General features: G+C 41.9%; 2 protein-coding genes and 1 long non-coding RNA gene across 4 annotated transcripts; 1 reads left to right on the top strand and 2 right to left on the bottom strand.

Annotated features, from left to right (window-relative positions):
• Window positions 1-651: 651 nt before the first annotated feature.
• si:ch73-95l15.5 (uncharacterized) lies at window positions 652-12,947 on the bottom strand. Of its 2 annotated transcripts, none has more exons than XM_024799779.2 (11): window positions 12,821-12,947; window positions 9,610-9,828; window positions 8,539-9,536; window positions 8,169-8,315; window positions 6,175-6,255; window positions 5,053-5,157; window positions 4,642-4,791; window positions 4,191-4,349; window positions 3,182-3,334; window positions 2,444-2,635; window positions 652-1,614 (listed from the first exon to the last, which is right to left on the bottom strand). In XM_024799779.2, the coding sequence occupies exons 2-11, from the start codon at window positions 9,779-9,781 to the stop codon at window positions 1,510-1,512; spliced, it is 2,262 nt and encodes a 753-aa protein (XP_024655547.2). In that variant the 5' UTR covers window positions 9,782-9,828; window positions 12,821-12,947; the 3' UTR covers window positions 652-1,509. The 2 variants fall into 2 exon arrangements, with proteins under 2 accessions (XP_024655547.2, XP_024655548.2); XM_024799780.2 differs by having other exon boundaries at window positions 8,169-8,312.
• LOC111501469 (uncharacterized) lies at window positions 12,888-15,729 on the top strand. The gene is made up of 3 exons (XR_002721506.3): window positions 12,888-12,995; window positions 14,821-14,933; window positions 15,272-15,729. It is a non-coding gene; the product is annotated as an uncharacterized LOC111501469 (long non-coding RNA).
• Window positions 14,005-20,776, bottom strand: LOC143419426 (lysosomal thioesterase PPT2-like). Its single transcript, XM_076886096.1, has 8 exons — window positions 20,484-20,776; window positions 18,078-18,231; window positions 17,482-17,577; window positions 17,247-17,354; window positions 17,083-17,166; window positions 16,918-17,002; window positions 16,093-16,147; window positions 14,005-14,939 (listed from the first exon to the last, which is right to left on the bottom strand). Exons 1-8 carry the CDS (start codon window positions 20,649-20,651, stop codon window positions 14,796-14,798), a joined length of 894 nt encoding a protein of 297 aa, XP_076742211.1. The 5' UTR covers window positions 20,652-20,776; the 3' UTR covers window positions 14,005-14,795.
• Between the last annotated feature and the right edge of the window lie 664 nt (window positions 20,777-21,440).

The following is a 21,440-nucleotide window of genomic DNA, read 5'->3' as shown; positions in this document are numbered from 1 at the left end:
AAGTCTACAGCTTTAAGCCTCATGCTTTTAAAGCTTCAGGAGGAGGAAGTCAGGAGCTCTGTGAATGTGCGTGTTTTTAAATATAAAATCTGACTGAAATTAAAATTTAACTTAGACAGTGCTTTAAACCTGCGTTCTCTATAATGACCAGCAGGGGTCGACTCCCTGAAGCCCCCTGTGGCTCCCGTGATCTTTGACCCTAAATGCCTTCCTGATGAGTTTATGGTTTTAGTTGATAGAATGCATTGTGAAGTCTCATCTACATCAGAGTAAAGTGGAAAATAAAGCAGTCTGCTTTAGCTTGTGCGACTTTGACTGACAGCACTGAATCACTCCTGCTGTATTACTGTAAATCAAAGTGTGCACTTTCCCACAGTGAGCGACTCGTGCTCACGACAGTCTGACAGCATCTAAACATTAAAGCCGTCCCTCTTGGTTGAGCTGTAATGTTAGACGCACACTTCTCAGGGTTGGTGGAACTGCTCACGTTAGGTTTGGGAATTTTTCTTCCAAGTAACTGCCTCGTGAACTTTAAGAGACACATTGCTGCTGAGTTTTTCAAACATGTGGTTTGCTGCTTTGATTACCATGGAGTGTGAACTGTTTACTTACATTATATTAAAGTGAAGGATCACTACTGCAGAGCAGTCCAAAGGTAAGCAGATTGAACTTTAATTCTGGAGTGAAATGTCCCTTTAAGAAAGAACAAGTTGAAATGCAGTTTAAAATAACAAGAACTGCAGACTGAACTTATTTGGATCAGAGTTTTTAATCCTCTTGAGTTAAAAGGCAAAAAATGGGGGGGAAAAAAATGTCTCAGTTCCCGACCAACAATACGAGACATGTAAACATTAAAGATGGCTGAAAATAATTCCAGAAAAATAGAAAGCGAGACAAAGAAAAATGGAAAATTAAAACCGTTAAAAACATTTCTTTGGTTGCACGTTTCCACTTAACAAAGCGTGACATCAGCACTGTAAACAGCAACTAGGCAGTTCTGTACTAAGGAAAAAGATGAATACAAGACGCCACCATAAAGAGTTTTAAAGATTATAATTAGCCCGCCCCCCCCCCCCCCGAAAAAAACAAACACCTTTTAAAGCGATATTGTGCCCGCTCCTGCCCTAAAGGACAATGACACCATTCAGAGATGTTCCCGCTGCATGAAATGATCTCACTGCGTAAACCCGTTACATTCAAAATCACATTTATACAGTAATCTGCTCGTATCTGAATCAAGTATTAAACATCCAGCCACAAGAGGACACACCAAACATTTCCCCTTCCAGAAAACAATCACACCGTCTCACTCACTCCACAGAGAAAAGTAGCTTCTTTCCTTCAAGTCTCCTTAATCTGCGAGGATAAATATAAATAGACTTAATGTACACCAAGATAAATATGCTCAGGAGGCAGAAAGGAGGTGCGGAAAGTGCAAAGTGCTCCTCCGTCTTTGTGCAGTGAGTTTGCATGGCGTCGGTGCAGTGTGTCAGCCCGGCTCCTCCTCCATCACAGTGTGTGTTTGACGGCCGTCAAAGGCTCACGTTTGTTCTGCAGGTTCTGCTGCAGCTCTCTGAACAGATGGTCCCGCTCCTCAGCATCCAAAAGGATTTGCTTTAAAAAGAAGAGCACTCATAAGTACAGCGAGTTCATTGTTAGTTCTGTACTCCTCCTACTGCGAACAACAACACTGAAGACAACTTAACCAAGAAGTAATATTTGAATTCAAGTGGCAAGCAAAAAACAAAAACCACCTGTCTGAGCTTAACAATTCTTCTCGCGGTTTGGAAACACGAACAGAAAGGTTCATAAGTTCGAGAAGTTCCTAAATTAGTGCAGTGTTTCCATACTTTCTGTGATATTTTGATCAAAACAAAGCCTAAAGAACGCAACAAAGAACAGATTCTTTACTGCAGTCGTGTGAGGAGTCTACCAGCAGCAGATGTAAGCAGCAGTGCTTTCCACTACAAGTCTTAGGCCCTGTATCAGGTGCTCTGTCTTCACATACATGACAGCAAGGATATACACAAACACTGGCACTCACTCACTTCTTATTATTTGCCCAACAATAAATATTAAAGAAACATCAAGTATCGGTATTATTATCAAAGAGAGGAGATGGGGCACTCAAAGGATCCTGAACAGAAATCTATGGGTGGATTCAACAAACATGGCCTCCAATCAAGCTGCCAGGTGCATAAAGTGGTTCAGCGCTCTCATTGGCTGAGCAAAAACGCTGACAGTGTTGGTACTGAGCTGTTAATGAAGCTCAAATGTTCTGAGACACTGGCATGTGCAGCACAAGTGCATCTTCCTGGGGATGAAAAGCTTTTTAATATTTATTTTGACACAGATGCAAAATATTTTAAAGCTTTTGTTATTATTTGAGGCGTTCAGAGTAGCTGCCTAAAATGCTGCAGAGTGGCACGAATTGCTTCTTTACCTCGATGAGTTTGTCCCTCTTCTCCAGGCTGTCCCTGAGTCTCCTCTCGCCCCGCTCTCTGTCCTCCCTGTCGTTCTGCAGCGCTCGGTCCGCCTCCTTCTTCTTCTTCTCCTTCTCCCTCAGCTCCTGCCGAGCGTCTCTGAGCTGAGCCGTCAGAGAGGACACCGTCCGACTGTGACTCTCCTGCTGACTCTGGAGAAAAAGCAGAATGAACGGCTCAGATTTGTTGTGGCTGTGATGTGGAGCTTTAGGGTCACAAACAGGAGGCAGCTTATGGCGATGATTTCATTTTAAATTTCAGTGTGGTTTTCCAGCCAGCACTGATTAGAAGCAATTTCTAAAAAACGAAGCACCACATTGTTTTGGAAGAGCAGCATTTTTACTGGTTAGATTATTAAGTTATTCCATTTTTTAAATTTCCTGTCATTTCTGTAAATCACTTGCTCTAACCTGTAGGAAAGGTACATTCAAAAGAAGTTTAACCGCTCGATCAGAGAAGCTGGGACTTAATTATTTTTCACATTATTTTTGATACATTAAAAAGTTTACAATTTAATATTTTTCCCTGTATTTTCAAAAGTTTCTGTCTTATAATCTATTATAAACTATGAATGTGTGTTTGAATGCAGACTTATTAGGTAAAAGTGGAAATTCATCACAAACTCAGCGGCTTTTTGCTTTTTCAGTTTTCTAATTAACTTGAAATAATTAACTCGTGTGGCCGGGCTAATCTCCCACCTGCACCATGTCCTGGTATTCCTGCAGGGTCGTTGTAAGCTTGGTGACCTCCTGGCACAAGGTGGCGCTGCTTTCCTCTTGATCCTTCAACATAGCTGCCAGTTCAGCCCCGCCCCCCCCTGACTGCTGGCCAGTCACAGAATCTGAGAGAGCCTGGAAGAAAATGACACGTTTCTACTTACTGAAGACAGTATTTACTGACAAACCTCAGCTTAGCCGTACAGAGGGAGGAATGCAGAGTTCATCCAGTCACACAGAGGAAAAAAAAACCACATGTCATATCCTAATAATACGAGAGACATGGCACTAAAAAGATCCTGACTTTAAATCTGGGGGAGAATACAGAAACATAAAAATGCTGATAGAAGTAAAACTTGCAGGGGAACCTTTCTAACTAGTTTTAATCACATCTGACTGATGCTCCTCATAGAAGCAGCTTTGGTTATTAGTCAAAGTTAACTCAGATAACTGCCCACCAGTGCATGGAGGCATTGCCCAGCGTTTCCCGGGGACTAAATAAGCACACAGACAGGCTCATAATTATACTGTTAGCACACTAATGACTGGTGGGTGTGTTTGTGTTCATGTGCATGCTAAATACAGGCGAAGCTTTTTCATTATAGTGATTAAATTCAATAAATTCAATTCATAATCTAATTCTAACCCAGAGAAACCAATCTAGCTCACTTTCTAGATTTGCTGATGCTACTGCAGGTTCATTCTGTCTGTGCACAATGACTTCCTGTCTAGTGCCAGGCTGTTCCTGTCTCTCTGCATAAAGCTCCAACAAACCTTCAATAAAGAGATGTGAGATTTGCTCTCAAAGCACTGAAGCATCAGCAGACTACAGCGAGCCTCAACAGTTAAGGAGGGCGCGGCTACTTTAGGGGTTTTTCTGCCCTGCTTCTGTGAGTGCTGTGCAAAAACATTTATATATCTCGTGTTTTACGGCCACAGGACAGTAAAAGGAGAAGCTTCAAAGAGGTTTGTTTGGCTGCAGGTGTATTACCTCCATCCCTTTCTCCAGTTGCTCTTTGAAGGTGCGGATGAGAGCCTCCTTCTCCTGCAGGACAGCAGTGAGGGCCCCGTCTCTCTGCCTCCACAATTCCCTCTCTTTCTCCACCTCCTTCAGCAGTTGCTCCTTCTCTCCCAGAGCCACCCGCAGGTCCTGAGTCAAAAACAGAGAGAGCTTCAAGTACATGCAGCGCGACTAAAGTGCTGAGCGTGCAGTTGTGTTTTGCGTTTAATTGCGAGTATTTGAATTAAATAAAGTAACCAAATAAACAGATCAGTATGTGTGCAATGTATGAATGAGCATGCCTGCAAAATAAACAGCATGAGAGGAGCTGACAGGATTGTTTTATATTCCCCGAGTTGTCCTGCATCTCTAACCTCGTATCAAAAAGAAATAGAGTCACAGCCAAACAGGAGACCACCCGTGTGGCAGTGTGTGGTCTTACACTGATGATGTCCTGGTTGCACTGCAGCACAGTGTTGAGGGTGTCCAAGTCTCTCTCTCGGTCTCGTCCAGCCTTCTTCAGAGCCTCGATCTCGTTCTCCATGCTCTTCTCTTTTTCAGTTATTTCAGACCTCAGAGCCTCCAGCGCAGCCTGAAGATCAGAAAATGAAACAATCAGCTTATCGACAGAAAATAAACATAATTTTGAACTCAATAAAAAGTGTCCATCACAGTACTTCCACCCTTTCAGGGACACGAAAGCTCAGTTTGCTGACTATCAGCAAAAATGTGCCTGCTTGTGCTGACAACCGCCGTGCTTCAGTGAGCGGGTAACATGTGTCATCATAAGCAGAGCAAGCTTTGCTTTAATGTCAACAATCAGCATGAGAATGACAGACAGCACAGCTCTAACCTTGTTGTCAGAGATAATCTCTCTCAAGTTCTCAGTCAGCTTGTTGGCCAGCTCAGTCCCTGCTCCCTCCTCCACACACAGCCTGCTGATCAGACTCGTGCACTCCTGGAAGACAGGAAATATCTGTCTGTGAACACATTCGTGAACATTTTACCTGCATTTTCTGGATGTTAAATGATTGAAATCCTTTCTAAACGAGGATTACAGCGAGCTTTTAAAGCAAAATACTACAGAGAGTTACAATACCCAGAGGCAATGACTTGATATGGATGCAAGTGAGAAGCAGGTACACGGACATGCTCAAATCTGTTTAAAACCACAACTCTCAGTGTTCAAGTGTAAAGAAGGCAGAGGTGTGGATCAACACAAAATGAAGTATAATGCTGAAAATGTCAGTATTATGTTGGTTCTGCTGCTTTTACAGGACATGGTTCTCCTTTTGTAGCATATATTTACTGTCTTACTCAGTGGTTTCTGCATTAAACGGCTGAGGTAAGCAGACTTTGAGTGTTAGATGCAAAAATATAAAGTATGTGCATATTTTAAATGGAAGAGTTTCAGATTCAGATAAGGTTGGCAAAGAGAAAGTAAGCTGGAGCCAGAAGCTTGTTAGCCCAGCATAAAGACTGGAATAGAGAGAAAGAGCCAGTGTAAAGCTAGAGACGTGCAGTCTCTGTCCACAAGCACATGTAAAACCAACTAATTATATCATCATATTGTATTTTATGTGGACACTGATAATCTTTTAATCGTTTTAGTAACTGAAAAGCTCCATCCTATTACATTATCCTTAAAGAAAATATTGACATTTATGGTTAACAGTCTCCATGATCCTCCAGTAACCCTCAGGTAAGAAAATCTTTCTGCTAGGTGAGCCCCGTTTTGTTTTGTGTTTTTGTGAGTCCACAAATTTTCCTGCTGTTAATCATCAACATGACAAGTAGCTACAAACACCGGCAGTCGTGATGAAAGCTTTCTCCGATCACTCGTGAACACACAGATTTGGCACTGCCACTTTAAACGTACAGCAGCTTCACAGAAAAACAACATTCCAGAGAGCTTTCGAGTCGGAGCCTCAGCAGCAGCAGCTCGAGCTGCCGCAACGCTTTCCACCTCACCCACCTGGATCAGACGCTCGCGGCTGTGCAGGGAGAGGCCGAGGCTCTGCAGCAGGGAGCTGCCAGCCGCCTCCTCCTGGACCAGCTGGAGGAAAGAGAACAAACAGCTTCATTCAAAAGCCACAGAGGAGCCATGGAACAGCTCAGACTCCAGTACCTCATCAGAGAGTTTAAAGATGACCATTTCCATTATTGATTATTTTTTTGTGCGTTTGAAATGGTATTGGCTCAGAGTTTACCTCCTTTTAAAAATTAATTTTAAAAAAGAGAAGCCAATTTTTTTTTAAATTTGAGAACTTATACGTATTAAATATTTAAAGTATTTACTTAATAGGAAAATAATAATTACAAGATTTTCTACAGAGTAATCCCTGAAAATTCTCAGCATTGTTTAAACAGTGATTACAACTATTCCAACCTGCTGTGTGATAACTCATAAAACATTTAATAAATATATTTAAATATGCTCAGAACAAGCACTTTAGTCCTTTTTATTATTTCATTTCTGTAAGGATCCATTTAATTTAATACTTTGCAGCTTTGTTTCGGTTTTTTTTTTTTTTTTTGCAAATCCCCAAAACTTAGAAATTAAATACCAAATTTTCCAAAGAGAAAAAAGCTCTTCATTTGTTGATCTGTCATCACCCAACACTGCTTTAAAACTGAAAAGTTTCAATATAATGTGATGAAGAGGCCATGAGAAAATAGGTGGCTGTTGTGACTGTATTCATTTATGTTTCAGTTCAGCCCATTTCTTACAGTTACAAGCCAGAAGCAGCAGGAGGCAGTTTTCAGCTTTTTAATGGAACATAAAAAAAAAGCATTCATCTGTTCATGAGGAAAATTCTTCCCTCAAGAGCTGCTGGAGATCAAAGAAAGCTAAAAGAGAGCGAGTACTGAATTTAAAAACATCAGTTTCCTGGAAAGAGAACAAAAACAAAATAAACTGTAACTGCTCGGGGATAAATTAGTAACTTAAATGTCAGTTACTGCACGTTTAAACCTGCTGCTGTTTTCAGAGATTTCACATTAATTATTAATAATGTTCACCATGTGAACACAGCAGCCTCGCTGTGACAGGTCATGAGGCCGGTTAATGATATCCTATCATAAGACTACCGAGCCCGGGGCAAACTCCACCGGTCGGGGAAGATTCCAGTGAGAGGCTGTGAGTGTGTTTGTGTTGTGCACCTGAAAATGAGGAAATGTAGACACACCCTGCACAGATACAAAACCAACCACCCAACCTCCATTCCTTTCATAATGCTATATTTGTACTCGGTCAACACTCGCAGGGTGGCTCACGGAGCTGTTTGCACATGTGACAGAGGAGCTGCTGTGTCACTCTGCTGCAATAAACCTGTTTTTCTTCTTAGAAATAAAAGGCTGGAGACATTTACCTCGTGTGACAGCGGATAAAAATAACTCTGTGGTAATAAATAAATATCTCTTAAATCACAATATCAGCAGCATCTCCGTTCAGTTTACCCTTCAAGCTAGTCTAGATACCAGTAGTTAGTAAATATGGCCTTTGGACTACCGAAGCCTAGAATGAGATGTTTTCACCTCCCACCTGGCTTTGCTTTTTCTTTCATATCCACAAGAGAAATGATGGCAATCAGAAAACTCTGTGTGATGCCACTGTGACATTACCCACTGTGACATCCCAATCTGAAGCTGCACCTTTTAAATTTTGACTGTTGCCATCTTTTTGTTTGTTTTTTTCAACTCGGACATTATGAATTCCGAAGACACCGATGACCCACTTCATCATCCATGTGAATTAAAGTAGGACCATGTTACGGTCCTACCATAATTTATCAAATGAACATGATGCTGCGTTATAAAGGACTATCAAATTAGCGTGTCAGATCAATGAGGTCACAAATTGAGTGAGAAGTAGGACAGTTTTCTTACAGGCCCTGCCGACCAGTTTTTCAAACTGAAAACTGGATTCATTTTATTATTCAACATCTAAAGAACAAACTGAAAGCTTACAGGGGCCCAGTCTTGTGATCCGTTGACTTCCACTTGTTTGCTTCTCCCATGTTTCAGCTCAGCCTCCAGGGTCCTGATGCGGGATGCAGCTTGGTCAAGTTGGCCTTTTAGGTGCCGGATACCATGATGAACTCTAGCAGCAGTCTTCTAAAATAAAATAAAAAAGCCTCACAATAAACACGGTGTGGGCTATTATGCAATACACAAAGAAAAGTAATGCGTGTAATTCTAATCATGTTGGATGTTTGGACAAGCTGCAGCTGTTCCTGGATAAACTATTGCAGCCACGGTCAATATTTACAGCTACTAGCACACATGGCAACTGCTCAAAGTTCATCCAGGCCTGCATGATCTTCTACAGCACACTCACCTCACGGTGAAGAGGCATGAACTCATCCCTCAGCAATGTTAGGACATCCCCATTCTCTTCATCCCCTCCGTTCTCCACATCCCTAAAGTTCAGCACCCTGGTCACTGTGGGTGATGCAGTCTCCTCGATTTTTCCCAGGTACCTCCCATCCCTTTTGCCCAGAACAGGGATTTTACTTCCTGATGGCGAACTGACCGGCTTCCCTCCAATACTTCTCAGCTCTCTCAGCATGAAGTTGACTGACTGATCACTTGCTGAATCAAAGGGGTCATTCCCGTCCAGAGAATCAAGAGACTGAATGGACTCCGTGTGGGAAGGAGCTCGTAACGAGAGACTGGACCCTGCCAGGGAGGCTGGGCTGGAGTTGACGGATGGCACCCTCTGCCAGTGGAGGGGCACGCTCTGGGATCTATCCTGGGACAACGGGGAGAAGGGCTGGAAAGGCATGTGACGAGGAACCCCACAAACTGACTCGTAATCAGAGTCGGACACCCGTAAGGAATCGCAACCTTCGCACCCCTTCCCTTTTCTGCATCTTTTTCCCGTTCTGATAAAATACGGACACGTGTCCCACTTCTCTGACCAGCACTCGTACTCTGAAAGCGCCATATTCTCCTTGAGCATCTCCCTGTAGCCTTCCTTCTCCACCTCTCCTTCCTCCTCACTGGTGCTGCTCCTGCTCTGAAAGTCCTGCAGATGCCTGTGGCAGTAGTTTTGGCGCACCCACTGTCTGATTTTGTCCCTCTCATGCGTCAGCTTCTGAAGGCGCTCAGACGAAAGCACCCTCACCCTGGCTATGACCGTGTCAAACTTGAACACGCGTTCTAGCAGGCACACGCATTTGCCACATACAAACTCCCCCTGCCCGCCGCCCCGTGGTACAGACTGCCCCAGTATGTGGGTCAACACCGTGAGCAGATCCACGCTCTTGGAGGGGGAGCTCACGGACATCAGAGACTTGGAGAGAGAAACGGAGGAACCAAGAGATAACGTGCTGCCTGTGAAGAGAAACAAAATGTTTACTTTTACACTATTACAATATGTTAAGCATTTATTAAGCTCTATACTCACCCCAGGAGCTGCTCTGTGATGACTGGGACCGGCTCCCTCCTCTCAACGACCCTGTTGGGGTCCGAGGCTGACCAGTTTTCTTATTCTGGCCCCCAAACAGCCACCGCCGTTGGTTTCCCTGGAGAGCTCCGCCACATATTTGGCACTGGTCATTTTTACTTCTGGAAGACATCTTGGACAGATGGACTTCTTCCCCTTGTTGTCCAATAGACGAGGAAACTGTAAATTAAAGCAGAATTTAGCTCAAATGTTTCATACAGACACTGATGGAAATTCTCATCATTTACTACTGACGGCCTGGTGTTGTGAACACTGTATGATCAATATTAGGCAGAACAAAAGTTTGCTTTTGAACTACACACATAAGCTGGATCCATTTCCTTTTTGGCCTGGAGGGCAAAAATTCCAAGATTTCCAAACACAATTTTGGATTTTGATTGATCAGACCACAGGAAGCTTTTACTTCCACCCACTCCATCACAAACGAGGCCCAGAGAGGGCTGCTGGGGTTCTGGCCTCTTTTTGTTTTCTTTTGTTTTGCTTGGTGGAGTTTTAACTTCCATTTATGGTTCCAGCACTGGTCTGTTGTAAGCCCACAAAGTGATTTCCACTACAGAACCATGTGTGTTTTAATGTAATTGCAGCTTGAGGATCCAAACATAACACACATTAGTATTTTTCCACCCTTGTTCCTTGTGTAGAGAAGTTTTTTCTCTATTCTCCAATTCTTTATTTGATATATATCATTTTCACACATCTCAACATTTCTGGAAACAGGGTTGTGCATTTTTATGATGTTTGGATTTACATAACGAGGAGACGCTCAAGCTGGTTTCTTTGTGTCAACAGAAAATTATTATGTTAGTGTACTTTGAGGGCTCTGCAGATTACAGTCTTCTTCTTTGGCTTCCTCCTCTGTCACACCCTCTGCTTGTCCTCCATCACTACATCCATAAATGCCTGGCAGCTCTAGCTTCAACATCCTTTCTCCATCATATCCACCATCCCTCCTGTGCACATGTCTAAGCCACCTCAGCCTCGTCTCTCTAACTTTGTTTCAAAAATGCTCGACCTGAGCCGTCGCTCCCAATGACAGCTTTAACACCTTCAACTCCGCCACCAGCTCAGCACCACCGTCTCACAGCAGGTCTCCCTACCATATCGTAAAACCGTCCCTTTCTCTCTGCCTGCTATCCTTCAGTCACAAATCACCCTGACGCCCGTCTCCACCCACTCCACCCTGCCTGCATTCTCAACAACAGGTATTTAAACAGCTACTTTCATTGTCTCTGCTCCTTGCATGTTCACCACACCACCTAAATCCCGCTCCTTCACACACGTATTCGGTTTTGGTTCAATTGACCTTCACTCCTCTTCTGTCCACAGCATACCTCCACCTACTCCACCTACAGGTCACAGTGTTGTCTGACAACATGATACAGAGACTTCTGCCTTACCTCACCTGTCAACCTTTGACCCTCTCTTCTTTATGCTTCTCCATCAACACTCTCAAAGTAAACATCAGGTGTGTGGAGCTCTTTCTCAGAATGAAGCCGCACTGATGCTCACTGTTCCTCACCTCTCTTCTTAACCTAGCTTCAACAATTCTTTCCCATATCTAGTGTGTGGCTCATCATCTTCATCCTTCTGTTACTACAACTTTTCACATCAACCTTATTGTTGAAATGGATGAGTAGATCCAAGATTCTGTTGAACAATCTGATTAGAAACTTAACTGCTGTCTCTGACATCACCATAGCTCCACAGGTTTGTCATCGGGGCAAACCACCTTTACACTCTTCATAGCTGCCCTCACTTTCTTTTAATCCTCTGCACTTCCTCATTCTCTAGCTTTCCTCCATCCATCCTAGTAACCCTCCTCTCTTTCTCCTTTTCTTCAGTCATCAGCTCCTCAAAGTACTTCTTCCATCTTCCTAGCACACTCTCTTAGAATGTTATGAAAGCTCCATCTCTATTCTGAATCACTCTAGCCTGCTGCACATCCTTTCTAGCTTGACTTCTCTGCCTAGCCAACCATTACAAGTCCTTATCTCCTTCCTTAGTGTTCAGCCTCAAACAAAACTTACTTTTCCTTTGCTGTACACTTTAGTACTTCTGTCTACAGACTTCATCTCCCTGACTATACCATTTTTTCGTCGAATACCTTCTTGTACTTCCTCATTCCACCACCAAGTCTTCTTGTCCTCAGCCCTCTGCCCAGAGGATAGGCCAAAGAAACTTCTGCTGTGCTTCCTCAGTCATTTGGTAACTCTTTCCTATCACCCAGGGCCTGTGCCAGCTCCACACTGAATCATCTTCCACCATTTAATCCTTGCCTCTGCCTTCATTTGCTTTCTCTTCTTCATTTTCAAAGCCATCCTACAGCCTGCAGACACCCAATCCTGCCCAGCTACATTCTGTCTTTCCGACTGTTCCTTTTGCATAAGATATACTCCCCCACTGTTGCATAAAGCCTTCTGTCTTGATGAAATGTTCACTTTAGCCATGTCCAGCCTTTTGGCACAAACTACTACCATCACCATACCTACCAACACCTATTCATCTACAAGTTCACTCCAATCGTCATTCTTCCCCTGGGGATCCTCCCTGCAGATTACAGTATGTTGATCTAGTTCCACTATCACAGTGGCATACTAGCTTACTGAGAAGGTAATGAATTTCTTCTGGTACAACATTCATCATAGGCAACGGTGTTCCTGACTTAAAGTTTAAATGGATGGCTGAGAATTGTCTGTATTTTCCAGCTGCCTTCACACTTAGCACGACTCGTTCTGACATTATCAGCAGCCTGACTGGTGCTCTGATTTACAGCTTTCTGTTCCCTCCGTGGATGTTTTGAGCCCTGTGCTGTCTGCAGCTACAGGCTGTTTACAGTAGCTCCCCACAGGGCGGGACACGTCGACCTTGAGCCACGCTGACAGTGAAGTGCAGCCAGACTGTCGATGAATGAATCTGTCTTTCCAGCTTTCGCCCTTCGAAGGGCGCTCAGCTGTTTTAAACCCCAGCCTGTCCCGTCCCACAACATGTTTCCAAAAAGGAAACCCATCCCCATCTAGTGGAAAACATTTCAACTCCGTCTATCTGCCTCTATTTTAAGCTACCGAGGTCTAGAGATTGAACATGAAAGCAGCGTAGTTGATCCAGCACGAGACAAATCCACGGGGAAGTTTTCGAATCGGTGTCAACTTACGCTGAAAGTCCTGCGGGCCTCTCAGAGGGAGGAAGGTTTGAAAGAGCCGGCGGAAAGCTTCATGGTCGCGACAGAAAGAAAGAAGCAGGAGACACAAAAGATTTCCAACCAGAAAAATCTCCACCGGGAACTGAGCCGGAGCTGCGTTGCAACACACCGGAGAGGAGGAGGAGAGGTGGGTGTCACCTTAGTGACGTCACCGTCATACCTGTTAAAGAGCAACAGCTGGAGCGAGTCAGTAAAGATCGTTACTGCTCTCGTGTGGCTCTGCGCTGACTCGTAGGCCCACTACCACGCCTGCTTTCACTAATGTAATGAGACACGCAATCGGCCTTTCTGTTATGGAAGCTTTTTTAATTTTCGCATTATGTACTTTTCATATGAAAAGTAGGCTACATAATGCTAAAATTAAATTATTTTTTTAAATGTGTTTTTATTTATATATTTAAGTAGTAGTAGTAGTGTTACACAATAAGTCGATGTAAAATCATTAATTATTACAGATCCACTTCTTGACTCTGACCTTTTTAGTAATTCAGCTGCAGGGTCAAATACTAAGTCATTTTTATGCTATTTTGTCACATAGAATCTAATCTGGATGTAAGAAATAATTATGAGGGGAAAACTGCGTATGGAAGATTAAATATATTGAATTTTTTCCTATAAAAATGAAATGAAATGAAAAATATATTAGCTAATCACAATTTAAAGTGAGACTGTGAATCAGTAACCCTTGTTGGAGAAAATGAATTGGATTAAGTGATTGATCACACTCCACCATGACGCTTTAATCTAATCATGAGTGAAGTGTCAGCAGTGGGACAAACTGTATGTAAAATCTAAGCCAGGTCAAAGAGCCGGTTTAGATTTTCACTGCTGTTTAACTAGAAAATATGTTGACTTACAATAACGACTTCAACTAGACGCTGGAGAAAAGTTTGGCAGAAGCATTATTTGCTGGTTTACATTCAAAAGTAATTAAGTCTCTATTCTTATGAGCAAAGCTAAATTTGACAATCGTAGGTAGCATCATAAATCTGCAGTTAAAGTCACAGAGAAGCATGAAAATATGAGAAATTTCTGAGAATGCATTTTAGAAAAAAGTTCATATAATAAAGTCATTCAGGTCATTAGCTGAACTGTACAGTCTGGGGGAACCAGACCAAGCATTGCAGAGATGCAAGTTTTCATGAAATATGTTAATGCAATAATGAAATACACCTCATGAAGAGGAAAATAGGAAATAGCTTTGATATAAATACATTGTTATAAATTACAATACAGTTCCACCAGAGGGCACTGAGTGATTAATCAGGAGCTCAGCTATGCATACAGCCGATTCTTCACCACCACGGGTGTGATACTGACAGCAAGCACACAGTGGACAGGAAGTCTCATTTAGTTATACTCTGTACTCCTGAGTATACTACTTCCTCTCTCCTTGTATATCTTGCTCACCTCCTGCCCTTACACCGCCATCTGAAGGTGCACGGAGCGGAAGTGAGGATGTACAGAATGAGAAATGAGAGCAGCAGCTACGCTCAATATTCAAGACATTTCCATTAAGGACTTCTCAAGGTACAAAAAAGGATCACAAAGTTTTGGCTGTGTACAAAATGCACTTTCTGTGAATCAGACAAAAACAACAGTTTAAAAGATGTTTCATAGATAGTTATTATCAACACTGATCAGTGGAAAACGTTAAAACATTAAATAAGATGGCTTATAAAGAGATAGTTCATCATAACCTGAAAGCTGATTATAAATGCAACTTATACACTTATATAAGCAAATCATGTTAATAAAATAAAAACCTTTTTAAAAATTTACAGCAGTCAGTTGTGCAGTATGAATAGTGCAGTAAGCACAAATCCTGCACATTTGCACAGACAGGAGTTAAATCATTGTTTTCTTTGATTGCACTAAAAGTATTCACATGTGGACGGACGTCCACGGTTTTACTGTTGGAGAGTTTTTATGTGAGCCACTTCTCCATGCAGTTCCTGAACACTGTGAAGTTGGAGTGCCAGGTTGTGTGCTTCACCCCCGAATGAACACACGTCACCAAGTCGCCACGTTGGTCCAGCGTCTTCAGCCCAAACGCATCGTTCAGGTAAAACTGAGAGAGCAGAAGGAAATGACATGATTCAAGTTGTGTTTTTGAATGAACACAGTGGAGGGTCTGCAGTGAAAATAGTAGAGATATTAAAAAAATCCAAGTTTAGTTTAACACATTTGCAATAAAATACATTCAGCTAACATTTTATTCTCTACAAGAGAGCAGTCTAACACAGCAGTCCAGCAGGAGGAGCCTTTTTGAGTTGGTCTCTGTAACATCCTTTAGTTTTGAGTTCTTTCTTAAACTTCCTGTGCCTACTTCTGGTTTTCTTTGTGTGCTCATTCTCATTTCTCACATTTGTGCCCCTTCGATCCTCCTACCTGTTTATCCAGAAAACAATCTCATTACTCCATTTTGAAGAACGTCTCGATTCCTAAAACACGTCTGGTGACAGACAACAGAGGAGGCTTGCTGCAGGAGCTACGACTGAAGACGCACAGGCGCGTCCTTTTTCAAAAGCATTTTTTACCTGTGATGCATGATAGAGGTGTGATACACTGCTGGAACATGTTGGTGGGAGGAGAACTCCAAAATGAAGTATTCCTACCTTTGGAGCATCTGCACAAATTGTATGTTCTGTTCCCTGGCTGACTCCAGCCTCTGCCTTCCTCCTCTTCCTCCTCTGGCTCAGCTTTGAAACCTCTGCACCTAGCTCCACCCATCTCTCCCTTCATCTCTCCTCAGCAGACTGAGCCACCTTCCTTTCAGCCTCAATTCTACCACCACTCCCTCCCCATCAACCACCCTGAGTATTTTTATTTTGCTAATAAAATGATCTGTTCATCCTTAATTTCCTCCCTTCAACATTTGTGTGTGTGTTAAAGAAAATGTGTATAATATCCTGCCACACTTGCATGCTGTGAATGTCACTAAAAGTAGCTCTGCTATGAGATAATAAGATACAGCAGACAAATGATTCAGCTTTGCCACACATCCATCCATCTATTCTCAATTCATAAATAAAACATGGACTGTATAATGCAGCACAACTAAGAAACACCACCAATTTCCACAAAGCTGAATCAACACCTCTGTAACAGACTTAATATTATGTCAGTCATTAAGTGAAAACCTACAGCAGGACTGTGTTTTTAGCTACACCTCAATAAAAATGAAGTGTGTTGTACAGGCAGCACTTCAGTTTGCCACTAACCTCCTGCTTCTGCATTTCTACGACGTTTTCGCTGCTGTCATAGAATCCGAAGTGGCTGCACAGAAAAAAGGAAACAGTTGTTTCAGGTAAAGATGTTTCATAACTTTTACCACAAACTGATCACTTTGCAAACACATCGAAGGCTTTGCTGGTAAAAACGTTGTTGTCTCCAAACCGAGTATCTTTACAGTTTTAGTATAGGATAGGATAGAATAGCCCTTTATTGTCATTGTACATGTATAACGAAATTGTGCGTGCTCCACATAACTGTTCTGGAATAAAGTTTTATTAGCAGACAGCAGGAATAAATAGCAATCAGAAGAAATGTGCACAAACATAAGAGAAAGGCACACATTTGAGAACAAAACAGTTGCAAAGTGCAAAGAAAAGACTTGGTCTGGCCTGAGTGATGAGGGTTACTCAGACCGTGGCTCAGAGCAGTGAGGTGAGTGGGGGGATGAATGGCTCAGGGGGAGGAACTGTTTGTGAGTCTGAAGGTGGGACCTGACTGACCTGAGTGCAACTGAATACAAATATTGTACTTTGAATCCAATATTGAAAAGGACCGACATGCATCTTAAGGTGACCATCACATAAAGTGCTGCTTTGTGGCCCACAAGCAGCAGAATGCACTACAGGAAATTTTGTTCCTCCAAAATTCATGTCAGGATTTTTTCGATTGATTGAAAGCCAACAGAAGGAAATTGATGGGTCAATTTTTTTCAAACAGTCTCGCCAGTGTGACATAATGAGCCACCTCTCATTTACAAAATGTAAATGAAAGAGAACAAAGAGTGTGCGCTGTAAAGCTGATGACAGTGAGACCTTGACTGCCACGGTGTGATGACACCATCATCCGGTCCTCCAATTAGCACCAACTTCTCGATTTGCAGGAAGTTTTCCCTCCACGCTGTGAAAGGAAAAGCCAAAGGCATGAACGTTTGTTTTCGCGCTAACCAGTGCATATGATGACTAAACCAGATCCAATACCTGTCATGTCACTGTGAGGTCTTTCACCATTAAGGAGAGGCAGAAAGATGTTGTTCCGCAGGTAGCTGAGTCTTTGGTGAGGGTCTGTGGACAAAATATGTTTTATCTTTCAGTAAATGTGCAGACTGTCTTCAGTTAAATCTGAAGAACTCTTGTTTTCTCACCGTTCCAGTAGTCACAAATAGACACTTTTTGACCGAATTTGTTGTAGCAGATAAAATGCACATTCTTCTTTAAGGTTTTGTGGAATACCTTCTGCAGGTAGTCTGTGTCTGTGGAGTAAGAGGATAAGATCAAGTTCATCTTAAACATCCTGGTGACTATTGAGAAGTGTGTTAAAAAGCTCACATTCTTTAAATGTTGAAGCTTATGCAGACAAGTTTTTAAAAGCTCTCTGACCTCCGTACTGTCCAGCCAGTGGGGATGAAAGTGAAATGAAGGTGTGCACGTTGTGGTTGGGAGTCGTGGAGAGAAGTGCTCGACAAATTAGACCACCTTCATGGAAAAAAAGAGACTAAATATGAGTCTCAGCTTCAGAAATTTCTACCTTAAATTCATCAGTCCTCACTATTATGCAGTTTCTCTATATAACTACTGCGTACTACGATAGAGATGAACCAGCGGCTAGAAGTGGAAGAGTGTGATGTGTCGTATTTTTACCTAAACTTGCTTAAACCTAACCAATGAATAAAAGTTAAAACATGATAACAATAATTAATTTTAAAAAATTAAATCAATCACACAGACAAAGTAAAAGCTAAATTCAAAATTCAAAAAGTCCCAGTGGGATATAAACTATTGTCTCCTGGATGAAAATCCTCTAAATTATGACTTTACCACCTCTCCAAACTCTAAATGTGGACCTTCTAAGTCCCCAGAATTGGACCTTTATTTCTCAGTTGTCAGGTGGGCATCAACGCTATAAGACTATGTTTTTGTTATTTTTCTATCAAATCTGTTTTTCTATTAAATGTTTAATTGTACGGCAGGAGCACCTTGTGAAAAGCACAGAAGATGGACACCATCAGGAGCATTTTTCATGATGGAGTTGAAGGACTGCCTGAAGTCTGGGACCTGCTTCCACAGCGGCTGCAGACTCAACAGGTCGTCGTACAAGTCGATCACTGTGACCTCAGTGCCTGGATGCACCTGAGAAGTGCAAAGAAATTGAAGTGGAAGTAAAACTTTTGGCACAATGAGGGGAAACATCAGCTGTCATAAATCTTCAGCCAGGTGCTCGAATGCAGAACTCTTAAGTCAAAATTGATCCTGAGGAAATGAAAGACACAGAGGAACAGAAATCGCTAACTGGAAACCATTTGCTGATTTTCACTTCACTGTTTTGTTTTATCTGATATGTTATCAAGTCCAATATCATTTTAAGTATTTTATTCCTACTTGAAATACAAAATTCTGCCTTGAACCTACAGTAGGATAGAAGCTCTTGATTTGCGTGTTGAACATTTGGTGGATTCAGGTACCGTTGAGGAAATACCAACCAGTTCAATTTACACACAAACAGATTGTTGTTTAACCAGGAAAGACCCACTGAGATTTATAATGTCCTTTACACGGCCAACCTGGACAACAACAGCACTAAAACACATGACACGTAAATCTTTACAGAGCATGAATTTTTATGTTGATCGAGATTATTAACCCTGTCATGCATGAATTATGAAAACCTCGATCCAGATTTTTAAGCATTTTTATTCATCTTTAGGAATTAAACATGAATAAAAACACTTAAGAAAAACTCTGATTGAGGTTGTCATAATTCATGCATGACAGGCTTAAATAAGAATAATTACAATGAAACACGTCATACATCTATAGTAACATAAAAGGACCAGTGGGTGGTGTGGAGTGACACATCAGTGTCCAGTGTAGAGGTTTATGTGCAAGTATGCCATCGACACTGACACAAATACAAGAAAACAGCCTTTGAATAGCTGTCACTGTAGTGACCACTATACATGAACGGGTTAACATATTATTAACATATAAGGTGAACAAAATTGGCCCCAGAATTGATCCCTGGGAAACACCTTCAACCACATCAAGGAAGCAAGAGGTGATGCGTTCAGCATTCACACACTTAGTTCTGTTGGAAAGATCATCTTTGAACCACTCACAGTTTTTGCTTCAATAGCTCATGATCTACAGTGTCAAAAGCCTTGGAAAAGTCCATGAAAAAGGCTGCACAGTGTTTCTGTGCAAAGCCTCAATAAAATCATTTAGTACTTTTAAGGCTGCTTGAACAGACTGAACACGTGATCTAATATCATGACTGATGAGATATTCCTTCCTATTGCTCACTTACAAGAGACACTTTGGGGGCTTTTCATTCGTCTTTGGAAAGGATCAAACAACAGTCGAGCGCACAACTGTAGTTTATATGGTTTTGGATGAATAATAACAAGCATAGAATCATAAGCACATTATCTGCCTGCTGCGGTGACAGAATACAGTCAGAACATCCCGTGCAAAAGATACTCGGAGCAAATCCAGTTTAAAAAGTAATCATTTCAAAGTATTTTAACTTGAAATGTAAGTCAAAGAAGTAAATCTTTAAGCGTGATCACTGAGTTCTAATAACTAGTACTTAATGATCAGACTTACCCCCTTTTAGCATTGTTCTCTGTCAATCAACAGCTTGGCGGCTGGATCCCAGCATCCATAAGAGTGTGAGTGTTAGTTCGGTTAAAAGCACCTGAAAATGTTTTTAATGCTCAAATAGAACAGGAAAGCTCTGTGTGAGTACCAGTTTATTTATTATTAAAAAAATAAAATAAAATCACTGTTGTGAACTGTAATGTTTGATAAAGTTGGCTTTAGTCGAAAAATATGCAGACTTGTTGCCCCAAAGTTACTGAAAGTCAACCGAGAAAATGATACAAACTTGTTTTGACTGCGTGTGCAAATGAGGACAAGCCTCGAACTTGAAAACACATTTTCATTATTTTATAATAAATATGTAAACATGCTTGTACGCAGTTTTTAGTACCGCTCTAGAGACAACGCAGGAAAACTGGTTTTAAATTTGAACAGCTACTCTGAACATGAACTTGGCCTGGAGACGTTAATCACTGAGCCCGAGTCCTGCGGTCCGTTAATAGCTAAACACTTCCACCAGAAACACATCCCCGAAAAAGTCTAAACGCAACCGTGGACACAACAGGACCGCCTTAAGACTCTAATATCGAACATTAACAGGCCCGTGAGTCTTTGTGCACATACAAGTTTGCACAAAACACATCAAAGTAAAGGCATCACCACAAGCACGAATAATACACCACTTTTAATTCCTGTGGTAAATAAAGCGGCTCTAACGCATTTGGAGCTGTTTTCGAGCCTTGTTGTTCTGCAGCAGAGATATCGCACGCTGTGCGCGGTCCTACCTTCTTTATGAACCTTGACAGGTTCTGGAACTGCTGTGGTCCATCAAAGATGCCATGCACGATGATGACTGGTTTATAGCTGTCCACGCAAACACCTGCGACCACCAGCAGCAGCAGCAGCAGCAGCATCGGGCCACGCGACCCTGCGGCTACCCGTGGACACTTCATCTCCGCCCGGATACAGGTGAGAAGCAGTGCGGGGGGCTGTAGATGATCCCGAGGACTTTGACCTGAGGTGGTGTCGTTAATACGGCCGATGAGGGACTACGGCTCTCTTCATACTGACAACCAACCATACATGAGCGCGAGCTGCTTCCTCTTTATACACATGTATTTTTTCCACAGGCCACATCCGCTTTTACAGAATCACACCCCTTCAACATTCAACGGTCTGAACCCCATCGATAAAGCAAAAGTCTTTTCGACCTTTTACTCACTTATAATTAATTTGAGACAATTAAAAAAATGTTGCATTTTAATAAATGAAAGTTTTTTAATTTATATTTTCATCTGTTAGATGAACTCACAAATACACACAAGGCATACGTTAACATCACGTTGCTGCTCATCTCTTGCTTCTGTTCATGTGTTTGACTTCATGTTACAAGTGACGTGAACGTTTGTTTGTTTAAATTAAAGTTGTCTGTCTTAGCATTAAGTCTGTTGGTGGTGGTGATATTGTGTGTGTTAGACTGTTATTATAATAGCAGGAAGTTGGGGTGGATCAGTGGCTCAGCTAATATAACTTTATATTGACTCATCATGTACCACTTGTAAAAGCCGCGTGTTTTTGTCATGTTTAATTGTGATCAGAAACAATAAGCTTTAAAATTGTTGTCCAACTAAAAGCCAGAACCTAAAGATTTTTGTTTACAATAAAAGAATTGGGAAATTGAGTTCTGGTTGTGAAATATCTCTAAAAATCATAATATGAATTGAAGAAGCTGGAAACATAGA

Source organism: Maylandia zebra, linkage group LG1 (genome assembly GCF_041146795.1).
Source record: "Maylandia zebra isolate NMK-2024a linkage group LG1, Mzebra_GT3a, whole genome shotgun sequence".
Lineage (NCBI taxonomy): Eukaryota > Metazoa > Chordata > Actinopteri > Cichliformes > Cichlidae > Maylandia > Maylandia zebra.
This window is presented reverse-complemented; position numbering and strand designations above follow the sequence as displayed.

Excerpts from the sequence above, each read along its gene's own strand:
- si:ch73-95l15.5 (XM_024799779.2), bottom strand. The coding sequence starts at position 9,781 with ATGTCTTCCAGAAGTAAAAATGACCAGTGCCAAATATGTGGCGGAGCT. Across the intron at positions 4,350-4,641 it reads GCAACCAGGACATCATCAGT|GACCTGCGGGTGGCTCTGGG; the intron begins GTAAGACCACAC and ends TTTTTGACTCAG. Across the intron at positions 1,615-2,443 it reads AGAGGGACAAACTCATCGAG|CAAATCCTTTTGGATGCTGA; the intron begins GTAAAGAAGCAA and ends TTCTTTTTAAAG.
- LOC143419426 (XM_076886096.1), bottom strand. The coding sequence starts at position 20,651 with ATGAAGTGTCCACGGGTAGCCGCAGGGTCGCGTGGCCCGATGCTGCTG. Across the intron at positions 18,232-20,483 it reads TGTCAAGGTTCATAAAGAAG|GTGCATCCAGGCACTGAGGT; the intron begins GTAGGACCGCGC and ends TGCACTTCTCAG. Across the intron at positions 17,578-18,077 it reads TCTTCTGTGCTTTTCACAAG|GTGGTCTAATTTGTCGAGCA; the intron begins GTGCTCCTGCCG and ends TTTTCCATGAAG.